Raw genomic sequence first — 13,659 nt, 5'->3', positions numbered from 1 at the left:
CTTTTCTTCCAACATTAATAGCTATCACCACTTTATACAGGTTGAATAAACTATTATTGAAATGTGCTACTTTTGACAGTAACAACTGGCTCATTCCATCAACAGAAGATTGGGTCCTAGCATGCATATCCAATTCAGCTCAGAACAGCTGCTGAATCTCAGAACGAAAAATTCATAAACACACTGAGCTAAATGAAGGAGGCAGCAATACAAGAAACTAAAACCAAATTGACACCCTGCCAGTTTATAGACTCAAAATGTTTTATCATTTCTCCCATTAAAGTCTCTTTGTAAACTTCATATTATCCTCTGGAGTTTACTAATTTTGTTAATGTCAGGAATCCAGCAATTACGAGCTTTAGTACAGAAAGGCCCAGGGCCGGCTTTAGGATTTTTGCCGCCCCAAGCAGAAACAATTTTGGCCGCCCCTCCTCCCCCATTTTTTTATTACCCCACCCCTGGCCCCACCTCAGCTCCGCCCCTTCCCCAAATCCCCAGCCCTGCCTCCTCCCCCCAGGCTCTCAAGCCTAGGAGGGAGGGGGAGAAGCGGCGCGCGCGCCGCGGCCATCAGAGTCTCCCCCTCCCTCCCAGGCTCTCAAACCTAGGAGGGAGGGTGAGCAGCGGCACGTGAATCAGCTGTTTCGCGCACCGCGGCCACTCGGGATCTCCCCCTCCCTCCCAGGTTTGAGAGCCTGGGAGGGAGGGGGAGCAGCGGCACACGAATCAGCTGTTTCGCGCGCCACGGCGCGCAAGTGGCAGCAGCAGAGGTGAGCTAGGGCAGCCGGGGCACATTTTTAGGGGCGGCATTCTGGCGCCGGCAATGCCGCCCCTAAAAATGTGCCGCCGCAAGCACCAGCTTGTTTTGCTGGTGCCTAGAGCCGGCCCTGGAAAGGCCCCAATCTTGCAATTGGATCTGAGTGGATACAAGGGTCCTTATGTATCTGATTCTATGGTCAGAGTCGAAGGGAGCCAGTTTATATTTAACACTGGATACAGGGGAATTTAAGGTGGGTGGGAGGGGTGGACACATCAGTTCCAAGCAACAACGGGAGGATAAAATTAGTACAAATTTTAAAATCTTGTTATGACTTGACTGTATCCTTATGCAAACCTAGATCTAACCTGATATGAAAGAACTCCGCCTTTACAAAACAAAATATAGTGCCACTGCTGTGTATGGCACTTTGTAAGTAATATGCATCATTCTACAGGTTTTCAATAGCATTCCACTTATGGAGAAAACCAACAAAGTATTTATCCGCACAAACAAAATTGCAGATTTTCTATTTTGAAAACGCAAAAACTACTTTAGGAGATGGTCACTGGCTCAGAAACTATGTTTGTCCCCATTACATTTGCTAATCTATAATTTTGCTTCCCTTTGTTTGGCAAGTGAACACAGGAAGACTGAAAAATAGAAAAGTTAATTGCTCCAGCTCCTAGCTATGTTAACGGCTATGACATTAAGTGCAGAAATTTAGATAAGATCAAAACCTGGGACTGGGATAAGTATTTTTTAAGAAATCTAGACTTCGCAAGCAGTGCGGTTCAGTGGATAGAGATTGGACTGGGATTAAGGACACTGGACTGGGTTCTATTCCTGCTGTATGGCCTTGGATAAATCACTGTCTCTTTGTGTCCTTCTGCCTCTTTTGCTTGTCTTGCCTACTTGGATAGTAAGCTCTTTGGGGCAAGAATTGTCTTAATCATTTGGTGCTTACGAAAACCTACCTAACTTCCAGGTCCTACTGTAACGCAAGCAAATAACGATAGCTACAATGATTTTCTTGTTTCATTAAAGACATGTTGGAATCTCTTGAAAAAACTCAAAATCCTTTTAAAGAAGCTTAGCTTATGTGTATTTATGCTCCTCACTGTATACTACTATGAACATGAAAACTGGATTGTAGTTAATATGCTTCCAATTCCCCACCTAAATCAATCCTCTAATATCCCACTTAGTAAAATGTGATTAATATAAAAAGAAGATTATGGACTACAGATGAGGAAAATTAAGCAGTAACATATGATTTCCAGCCCTTGTTTTAGATATTTTCTGTCTTTATTACAGCAGAACATTTATAAAATGGGTTAGGGATGCAACTGCTACCTTTCAACACCGACTCTCTCTTTCATATCTACTAGCACAAATAAGTGAATATTCAGACAAAAGTTTATTCCTTTAAGTAGTGAGACAGATTGGCCACCATAAAGCAGTTTTGTTAAGTATTATGATTCTGAGATCCCAAATGTTACAAAACATTTGGATTTTCATACTGACAATAATCCTTGCTTAAAATATATTTGTAACATTAAATATTGCAGGTCAACATTTCAATGCAAAATTCAACTGTTTCTTTAAAGAGAAATCAACTCACTACTACAACCCAGTCCACCACACGTGGAAATCGATGGGGGAAGTGCTTGCCAAATGAAAAGTGGTTAAAATCAATAAGGAAAGGACTTATTTTCATGCTTTTATGAGATTATAGCACAGCATATGGTTAACTTCCAGGACAAACTCTGATCTATTACCAAGATAAAATAATTTATCAGAATGTGGAACAAAACAGATTAACTGGAATAGATCTGGAAATTATGAGATCTACTGCTACTAAGGCCAGGTCTACACTATAAACTTACACCCCAGAGCAATGTAGTTATACCAATGTAAAAAAAATCTACACCCCTGAGCAATGTATTATACCAACCTAACCCCAGGCGTAGACAGCACTATGTTGGCGGGAGAGCTACTACCTCTCGTGGAGGTGAATTAATTGCACCAATCAGAAAAGCTCTCCCGTTGGCATAGTAGCATCTTCACTGAAACACTGCAGCAGTGACAATGCAGCATTTTAAGTGTAGACCTGCCATTTTATTCTGTACTTCAACTACATTCACGAAAACTCGAAGTGATTAGTAAACCCTTACCTTACTTATTATCTGGATAATCTCGCCTTCTTTAAAACCAAGTTCATCTTCGTTTGAACCATCAAAGGAAATTAAAGTCCTGCAATATTCCTTGACTGAAACAAAGAAGCAAAATGGTTGCATTTGCACAATGTTCTAATTTGTTGTATGAATCAAGGTACATAAATAAAAGCTCAAAATTATTGTCTTTCCTAGAAGGATAAAACTCAAAAGTCACAACTACTAGTACAATCATCTTTTGATCTTGTATAGTGACCATCTTCAGTATGTTTTACAAATGTCCAGTAGAATACGCCAAAAAGAAGACACCAGTATACTGTTTATTCAATTCTCCCATTCCTACAGGTCACTTTAGACATTAGAATTGAAGCTTTGCAATTAGAGTTGAACGTCCCTAGTTTTGTTTTTTAACATGTGCGTCTGGCAGAGATTTTCATTAGGGCTGTCAAAAAAAATTCATCGCAATTAATTGTGCAAACAATCATGTTGTTAAACAATAATAGAATACTACATTTTTGGATGTTTTCCACACTTTCAAATATATTGATTTCAATTACAACATAAAATACAAAATGTACAGTGCTCACCTTATTATTTTTGAATAAAAGTATTTGCACTGTAAAAAAACAAAAAATAGTATTTTGCAATTCACCTAATACAAGTACTGTAGTGCAATCTCTTTATCATGAAAGTTGAACTTAAAAATGTAGAATTTTGTAAAAAAATGTACTCAAAAACAAAATGTAAAATTTTAGAGCCTGCAAGTCCACTCAATCCTACTTCTTGTTCAGCCAATCACTCAGACAAACAAGTTGGTTTACATTTGCAGGAGATAATGCTGCCCGCTTTTTGTTTACATCACCTGAAAGTGAGAACAGGCATTCTCATGGCACTGTTGTAGCCGGCGTCGCAAGTTATTTACATGCTGTAAGAGTCATATGTCCTTTCATGCTTCAACCACCATTCCAGGGAATGTGTCCATACTGATGAAGGGTTCTGCTTGATAACAATCCAAAGCAATGTGGACCAACACACGTTCATTTTCATTATCTGAGTCAGATGCCAGCAACAGATGGTTGATTTTCTTTTTTGGTGGTTCGGGTTCTGTAGTTTCCACATCAGCGTGTTGCTCTTTTAAGACTTTTGAAAGCATGCTCTACACCTCGTCCCTCTCAGATTTTGGAAGGTACTTCAGATTCTTAACCTTGGGCTGAGTGCTGTAGCTATCTTTAGAAATCTCACATTGGTACCTTCTCTGCATTTTGTAAGTGCAAGTGCTGGAGGAACCAACTAGGGCAGAGCTCTTCTCGACCTGCTGCTCACAAACAGGGAAGAATTAGTAGGGGAAGCAAAAGTGGATGGGAACCTGGGAGGCAGTGACCATGAGATGGTTGAGTTCAGGATCCTGACACAAGGAAGAAAAGAGATCAGCAGAATACGGACCCTGGACTTCAGAGAAGCAGACTTTGACTCCATCAGGGAACTGATGGACAGGATCCCCTGGGAGAATAACATGAGGGGAAAGGAGTGAAGGAGAGCTGGCTGTATTTTTAAAGAATCCTTATTGAGATTGCAGAAACAAACCATCCCAATGTGTAGAAAGAATAATAAATATGGCAGGTGACCAGCCTGGCTTAACAGTGAAATCCTTGCTGATCTTAAACCCAAAAAAGAAGCTTACAAGAAGTGGAAGATTGAACAAATGAGCAGGGAGGAGTATAAAAATATTGCTCAGGAATGCAGGAGTGAAATCAGGAAAGTCAAATCACACTTGGAGTTGCAGCTAGCAAGGGATGTTAACAAGAAGAGTTTCTACAGGTATGTTAGCAACAAGAAGGTGGCCAGGGAAAGTGTGGGCCCCTTACTGAATGAGGGAGGCAACCTAGTGATAGAGGATGTGGAAAAAGCTAATGTACTCAATGCTTTTTTGCCTCTGTCTTCACAAACAAGGTCAGCTCCTAGACTACTGCACCGGGCAGCACAGTATGGGGAGGAGGTGACCAGCCCTCTGTGGAGAAGGAAGTGGTTCAAGACTACTTAGAAAAGCTGGACAAGCACAAGTCCATGGGTGCTAAAGGAGTTGGTGGATATGACTGCAGAGCCATTGGCTGTTATCTTTGAAAACTCATGGCGATCGAGGGAGGTCCCGGATGACTGGAAAAAGGCTAATGTAGTGCCCATCTTTAAAAAAGGGGGAAAGGAGGATCCGGGGAACTACAGGCCAGTCAGCCTCAGTCCCTGGAAAAATCATGGAGCAGGTCCTCAAGGAAACCATTTTGAAGCACTTCGAGGAGAGGAAAGTGATAAGGAACAGTCAGCATGGATTCACCAAGGGCAAGTCATGCCTGACTAACTTAATTGCCTTCTACGGTGGGATAACCGGTTCTGTGGATGAGGGGAAAGAAGTGGACGTGTTATTCCTTGACTTTAGCAAAGCTTTTGACATGGTCTCCCACAATATTCTTGCCAGCAAGTTAAAGAAGCATGGGCTGGATGAATGGACTATAAGGTAGATAGAAAGCTGGCTAGATCATCGGGCTCAATGGATAGTGATCAATGGTTCCATGTCTAGTTGGCAGCCGGTATCAAGCGGAGTGCCCCAAGGGTCGGTCTTGTTCAATATCTGAAGCTGGATATGAATCAACTGTGTGTCCTTGTTGCCAGGAAGGCTAACGGCATTTTGGCCTGTATAAGTAGGAGCACTATCATCAGATCGAGGGACGTGATCATTCTCCTCTGTTTGGCATTGGTGAGGCCTCATCTGGAGTACTGTGTCAAGTTTTGGGCCTCATAGTACAAGGAGGATGTGGAAAAATTGGAAAGAGTCCAGGAGAGGGTAACAAAAATGATTAGGGAGCTGGAGCACATGACTTATGAGGAGAGCCTGAGGGAACTGGGATTATTTAGTCTGCAGAAGAGACCAGTGAGGGGGGATTTGATAGCTGCTTTCAACTACCTGAAAGGGGGTTCCAAAGAGGATGGATCTAGACTGTTCTCAGTTAGCAGATGACAGAACAAGGAGTAATGGTCTCAAGTTGCAGTGGGGGAGGTTTAGGTTGGATATTAGGAAAAACTTTTTCACTAGGAGGGTGGTGAAGCACTGTAATGGGTTACCTAGGGAGGTGGTGGAATCTCCTTCCTTAGAGGTTTTTAAGGTCAAGCTTGACAAAGCCGTGGCTGGGATGATTTAGTTGGGGATTAGGTCCTGCTTTGAGCAGGGGGTTGGACTAGATGACCACCTGACGTCCCTTCCAACCCGGATATTCTATGATTCTATGAAATCTGTAGTGAAAGTGATCTTAAAATGAACGTTGGCTGGGTCATCATCCGAGACTGCTATAACATGAAATATATGGCAGAATGTGGGTAAAACACAGCAGGGGACATACAATTCTCTCCCAAGTTCAGTCACAAATTTAATTAACCCATTATTTTTTAATGAGCGCCATCAGCGTGGAAGCATGTCCTCTGAAATGGTGGCTAAAGCATGAAGGGGCATACGAATGTTTAGGATATCTGGCATGTAAATACCTTGCAATGCCGGCTAAAAAAGTGACATCCAAATTACCTGGTCTCACTTTCTGGTGACATTGGAAATAAGAAGAGGGCAGCATTATCTCCTGTAAATGTAAACAAACGTGTTTGTCTTAGCGATTGGCTGAACCCGAAGTAGGAATGAGTGGACTTGTAGGCTCAGAAGTTTTACATTGTTTTGTTTTTGAGTGTAGTTATGTAACAAAAAAAACCTACATTTGTAAGTTGCGCTTTCACGATAAAGAGATTGCACTTCAGTACTTGTATAAAAGTGAGTGCTGTATACTTTGTATTCTGTATCGTAACTGAAATCAATATATTTGAAAATGTAGAAAAACTTCCATAATATTTAATAAATTTCAATTGGTGTTCTATTGTTTAATAGTGAGATTAAAACTGCGATTAATCACGATTAATTTTTTTAATTGCAATTCATTTTTTTGAATTAATTGCGTGAGTTAACTGCGATTAAATCGACAGCCTTAATTTTTATGTTACTTCCAACAGACTGCACTCAAGCACACCAGGAACTGAAAGCTTTATGACAAAAATTCAAGCAATATTAAATATTAATGCTTTTACCATTTTAAATATTTTTGACCTATGGAGAAGAGAGTAATTTCCCTTGCATTTAACGTCCTACAGTTTTTGGGAATGGTAACCAATATGCCCTTACATATGTGATAATGCTATCAATGTTAATCAGGGCTGGGGTCCTGTGTGTCAGATTAGTCAGTTATAAATGATTTCAACAATTATTGCTCGTCTCCAAGTCAATGCAGGATATTTTTTATTCTATAGTCTGAATTTAAAACTAGCATATTCCTCATAGGGTCCAATCCAACAAACACTTATGCACACATTTAACTTGTAGCAGTCCCAGTAAAGTTAAACACATGCATAAGATTTGTAGGATTAGGGCTTTATAGTTTAGTTACAAATTGTAGAACTATGTAAAAACACTTGTGACAGTTTGGGAATATGTCTTTTTATAAATTCCTCTTTGTTTTATGAAAAGCACTTATAATTGTAACCTTCAGTCTGGATTAGAATTTCCATTCTGTAGCCGGAACAGATCATATCGGAAATAAACAGTGTTATTAACCTTGTATTGTTCTACTCTGGTAGAACAATGAGGTTGCTACCAGCACAGCCATTGACTTAGGGACTCTGCCCAGAACAGCACCTGAGTGGTTGGTACATGGAACTTCCCCAGTGGAGGAAGAGAAGAAGAGAGAGTAGACAAAGCCTGCTCTTAAGAGACAGTCTCACTAAGCAGAGGGAGCAATTACATTGCCAGAAAGAGAAGAGAGAATCCCCTTCCCCTCCCCATCCCCACACACACACCAGGAGGAGTGGGGATGGTGGGGGAGGGGAGTGGAGGCAGGAGGGATTTTGCCTTCCCCCAGGACACTGACCAAACGAGAAGGACTCTCAGTAGTAGTGAGACGTTTGAGGGAGGGATTTGGGTTCAGGTGTTGCTTGCTTTGCCTAGATCTGTCACTCTCCAGTGCTGTCCAAAATGTGTGTGTTTTGGAAGTTCCTTTGCAAAGTCTGTGTTCTTTTCTTTAACTCTCATGTGGTCCCTAATGAGTTAAACTATTAACCAGAGTACCCATGAAAGTGGAGTCTGGGGAAGAATGCGTAGGTGACTGGAGAGGCTTGGTATGTCCTGTACTGGTCTCAGGGCCTATGATATCTGGACTGCAGAGTTCCACATCCCAAAGAAGGGTGCCAGACAGATTCTGTACCCACGGAGCATGCTCTAGAATCCCAGAGTTAGAGATCGTGACTGGACTCAGTGGCTTGAAAGCACATTGGATCCAAAAAGTTGGATCCAATACAGCAAACCAGTAACCATTTACTGGAGGGGTGGGTGGGGAGATCCAGTCAGGGCTGATACACCATCTTCATCTTGTCATTTTACTATAGAATTACCAGAGCACAAAAATCCAAGAAGGTGACTTACAGAAAAATTATCAACCACTTCTCCAGCACTTAACCTATTTAACAAGTTATTAACTGTATATTTAATGCAGAAATAATTTACTCAAGGATCTTGGCATTTTAACTAGTCTTGTGCCAACAGAAAACTGGCAGTAAATAAAGGTTATTTCAAATTAAACTGCAGTTTAAGGGTACGTCTTCACTACCCGCCGGATCGGCGGGTAGTAATCAAGCTATTGGGGATCGATTTATCGTGTCTCATCTAGACGCAATAAATTGATCCCCGAACGCGCTCCCCGTCTACTCCGGAACTCCACCAGAGCAAGAGGCGGAAGCGGAGTCGACGGGGGAGCAGCGGCCGTCGATCCCGCACCGTGAGGATGCGAGGTAAGTCGATCTAAGATCCGTCTTATTCTCATAGCTGAAGTTGCGTATCTTAGACCGATCTCCCCGCCCTCCTCTCCCCCCCAAGTGTAGACCAGTCCTTAGATGGAAGATCATCCACCGATTCAGTACTACAGAACAGCAGTAGTGGTCATAGCTGTTGTCCTCTGAAAGGTCTTAAATTTGATTTACTGAAAACAAACTAAAGTTGTGGTTTCTTCAGCAAAAAGATGTTTATTTACTTGTACTAATGACCAAAACCAACTTCCAGAAGCAGATGAGAGACACTAAAATGAAGTCCTGATCATCTAAAACGTCTTGAGGAGATGTGTACTTATTTTATTAACTAATTAACTAAACACTGGTGGTTTACTTCCATGCCCTCCTCCTCAAAAAGTAAGGATATTATTCTTAATATATTTTTGTAAGAATAAACCTATATAAATTGAGATATAGTTTTTAAAACAAATAAATAAGCCCTCCTCACAGGATATCAGATAGTCTTATTTTGTCGTGTAAAAGTTATCCATCTGGTTTTCATATTGCTTTTATCACCTGGGTAACTGAAAAAAGAACAGGAGTACTTGTGGCACCTTAGAGACTAACAAATTTATTAGAGCATAAGCTTTCGTGGACTACAGCCCACTTCTTCGGATGCATAAGAAGTGGGCTGTAGTCCACGAAAGCTTATGCTCTAATAAATTTGTTAGTCTCTAAGGTGCCACAAGTACTCTTGTTCTTTTTGCGGATACAGACTAACACGGCTGCTACTCTGAAACCTGGGTAACTGACCATCTGTAATATGTTAGTCCCCACACCATAGAGAGACCATCATTTAAGTACTTAATACAAATAAATCATATACATCAACATAGCTGCTGATTGAAATTTGCATGCTTTTAGCCAGAGGTCTTTTTCAGACTACAGAAAAGGTTGTTGATTTTCATGTAATTTTTCTCAGATGTGGATCCTCCATGTTGTTGGATTAATTCTATCTTTCGAAGCATTATCCAAAATTTAAACATTAAAAACAAAACAAAATTTCTAGCCATTTTGATTGTGAAAATAGACTTCACAATGTAAACTGCTACACTGCTGGCCTGTTGAGTCTACAAGGCAGTGAGCTGGTGTCTCTCCCCCTTCACACTCTATTAGAAAGTTAGTTAACTTTTCACAGATTTTTAGATTCCAAAGCCAGAAAAGACCATTGCGATTGTCCAGTATGACCTCCTGCATAATACAGGAGAGAGAACTTCCCCAAAACATTTCTTGGAGCAGATCTTTTAGAAAAATATCCCATCTTGACTTAAAAGTTGTCAGTGATGGAAAATCCACCATGACCCTTGATAAGTTGTTCCAACGGTTAATTACTCTCACTGCTAAAAATTCCCCCTTATTTCCAATCTGAATTTGTCTAGCTTCAACTGCTAGCCATTTGAGGTGTTAGTCCTTTCTCCGTTACATTGAAGAGCCCATCATCAAATATTTGTTCCTCATGTATGTATTTACAGACCATAATCAAATCACCCCTTAATCTTCTCTTTGTTAAGATAAATATATTGAGCTCCATGAATCTGTCACTATAAGGTAGCTTTCTAATCCTTTAATCATTCTCATGGCTCTTCTCTCAACCCTCTCCAATTTATCAACGTCCTACTTGAATTGTGGACACCAGAACTGGACACAGGATTCCAGCAACGGTCACACAAGTACCAAATATAAAGATAAAATAAATTCTCTTCTACTCCTCAAGATTCCACTTACACATCCCAGAGCAGCATTAGCTCTTTTTTGTCCCAATATTGCACTAGGAGTTCATGTTCGGTTGATCATCCACCACAATCCCTAAATCTTTTTCAGAGTCACTGTTTACCAGGATAGAGTCCCTCATCATGCAAGTATGGCTTGCACTCGGGCTTTTACCATTAGACCTATGTTGCGGGGGGGGGGGGGGGGGGGGGGGAAGGGGGGGAGACAGAAACACACCACACCCTATACCAATATAGCTCTGCTGGTTTTTATGGATGCAAGCTAAATCTACAGAAGCCAGGGTTACACCAATATAAAACAATGTCTACACAGGATTTTGCATCTTTAGTTAAATCAGGGCAACTGTGTGTGTAGATGAGGCCTTACATTTTTAGGGACAGCTCCTATGTTAATTGGATTCCATCTGTAATTGTATGATCTGAATACTTTGAATTTTAATACAGGTAGAAATGTGGGAAGTCACATAACTTCTGACTTCAGTTTCCATCCATCTGTAAAGTGTGGGTAACCCACCCTACTCAGTATTTGTAAGACACTTTGAAGCTGAAAAAGCTAAGTATATTTTTACTAAATAAAAATATAAGGTCTTAATCAGAACAAGTTATTTTATTGTATACTTCCATAACTACATACATCTCCATAGATAATAGATAATACTAGGATACTTAGTGTCCTGCCTCAGTGAAGAGAACTGGGCTAGATAACCTACCGAGGCCACTTTCAGTCCTACACTTCCATGACTCTATGACTAAAAAATAAAACCGAGGCAAATATACATTAACCTTACCTTTTGGTTTGCTTTCAGTTTCTACTTTTGTTACATCTACTGCAGGTTCTGCTTTTGTTACACTAGGAAACTGGGTTAGTTTTGGTCCCGGTGGAAGGTTAGGTAGTGGCTAAACAAATGCAAGAGAAAAAAAAGATACGCACAATAACTTATTAGAAAGGGAGAAAGCCAAATCAAAACAAAATGCTTATAATTTTGCAACCAGACACCTTCTCATGATTTGACCATCTGAAATGGTGACAGCTCTCTTTTACAATTAGGTAATTAATTCCATATAACAAGGGTGTCATTCATTCTTTGAGACTGTCATATTACGTATTTAATTTAGTTAGGTTCTATAATTACAATATTAAGGCCACTGATGCAATAGGAGTGAGATAGCCAAGCAGCAATGCATCTTTTTCCACCAACACCATTGTGGGTGGGATTCAGTCCAGAGGAGGGCTTAGGTGCTTAGCAGTTGGAGAAAGAGCAGACTACAGGACTCCACTGTTTATAGCATCAGTTTAAGGTGACAGAGCTGCTCGTCCTGACTTCTGCTCACTCCTAATATCTGCCACAGCATCCAACCAAAGCGGATAAAACCATTAGCTGGATGTTTCTGTTAAAATGAACTCTGCAGACATTTAATTTGCCATCGATCTTGTGAGTTAACATCCCATTACAATAATGTACCAGATTTCTCCTATCCAAGACATTGTTTCAGGCTTACTGAGCCTGCAGACAGATTCAGACTGCTTAAATCCCTTTCAAACGTTTTCTTCACAATAGAACCAACCAGGAATTTTGATGAAACATTTTGTCAGAAAACGCTGATTCACTGAAGCTGAAACTTTTCACAGAAACGTATCAGTTTTGGCAAAACTGTTCAGGAAAGGTTTCTTAGGTCCAGGATGGAATTTTAAAACCACATAGAGAGATCCTCACCCTAGTGGGCACTCATTTGTGGGAAAATCCAGGCAGAGCAGGGACTTGAACCTGAGTATCCCACATCCCAGGCAAGTGCCTTAACTGCCAGGCTCTTGGGTATACTGGGATGGCTTCTTCCCCCTCCCCACTCCCCCCCCCCCCAAAAAAAAAACATAAAAGGTCTCAGTTTCAATTCAATCTCGAAATTTTTTGCAGAATGGGAAAACTTTTCTGACCAACTCTTCTTCACAATCATATCAAACAGACACTTAGGTCCTGATCCTATAACCAATACTCACCTGAGTAATCCTACTGAAACTTCTCACATCAGTAAGCACCACTCATGTGAGCAAGGGTCACTAGTCTTCCCCTTTCATTTATTAAAAACCAAATTTTGTAGCGCTTAAACAGGATCCAGATTAATACGAACAAGCCAAACAGATCATATAACCATATAAGCATCCTTCACAAAAATGTAACAGTGCTATATAAAGGAGTCACTCCACCTAGCACTGAAATAAACCACCTCCAAGATGAAACTAGTTTAGCAGCACACAAATAGTTTTAGAGGGGAAGTGCAGGAAATTGTATCCAATTAAAAATGCACGTGGAAGGAACCAGAATATAAATACCCCCCAGGTTGGAATTTGGCCAAAGCACTGGAGTTAACTAAAGCTCGTCCTGTATCTTGCAACACAGTACATTGTCCAAAGGTACTTAGTGGATCTGAAACATATCACAGTGGTGTAAGTTTGGACTCTACCTTCCAATCCCAGTGTGGAAAGCCCTCATCTCATTCTAACATCTCCTAAAAATGCATTTTTTCCCCAACTAATCCACAACTAGCAGCCACTACTGAATTCTTTCCCACCACTCCACCAATACCATTAGAGATAATGAGTCACATCAGCACAATTTTTTTTAAAATCACATTTTACTGAAGTCTTCATTAAAATTAACTCCCTGCTCTGGGTCAGCCAGTACTCGTCTTTTCTGTGTAGTAGATTGCAAAAGTTCTTTGGAGCAGAGAAAATCTCCATAAATGCATCTCTTATACAAGTGTCAAATTCTGGCTAGCACTTTATTATTATTTTTTTAACGGTTACGTTAAATATAATTGCAGCTTCAAACGGTTTATTTCACAGCCTTTAAATTTTTCAGACTATTTTCTCACTTCACTTCCTTGCTGTGTCTTACTAATTGAGAGAGAGTCTTTAACAGTTTACAGGATAAGCCTATTAAGTGAACAAAAAGACATTCTTGCTTCCATCACATGTTTGGGTACTGCTATACAGTAAACCCACACAGTATAAAGTCTGCTCATCCATTAGAATCTAAATCATACAAACATATCTTGGATAGGATAACTGTACTCCATCACATCAGTCAGAAAGAAA

General features: G+C 40.5%; 1 protein-coding gene across 3 annotated transcripts in view; it reads right to left on the bottom strand.

Moving 5' to 3' along the window:
* The window catches only part of CD2AP (CD2 associated protein), a 135,012-nt gene that overhangs the window by 36,072 nt on the left and 85,281 nt on the right, over window positions 1–13,659 (bottom strand). For all 3 annotated transcript variants that reach the window (XR_010599371.1, XM_008163082.4, XM_024101047.3), the window contains 2 exons: window positions 11,354–11,462; window positions 2,932–3,026 (listed from right to left, as the gene is read on the bottom strand). Coding sequence is in view for 2 of the 3 variants with exons in the window: in XM_008163082.4 (XP_008161304.2) it covers window positions 2,932–3,026; window positions 11,354–11,462 (204 nt within the window). In the remaining variant the exon portion in view is untranslated. The remainder of the gene's footprint in view (window positions 1–2,931; window positions 3,027–11,353; window positions 11,463–13,659) is intronic.

Source organism: Chrysemys picta, chromosome 3 (assembly GCF_011386835.1).
Source record: "Chrysemys picta bellii isolate R12L10 chromosome 3, ASM1138683v2, whole genome shotgun sequence".
Lineage (NCBI taxonomy): Eukaryota > Metazoa > Chordata > Testudines > Emydidae > Chrysemys > Chrysemys picta.
Note: the sequence above shows the minus strand (reverse complement) of the source record. Positions and strands in the feature narration are given on the sequence as shown.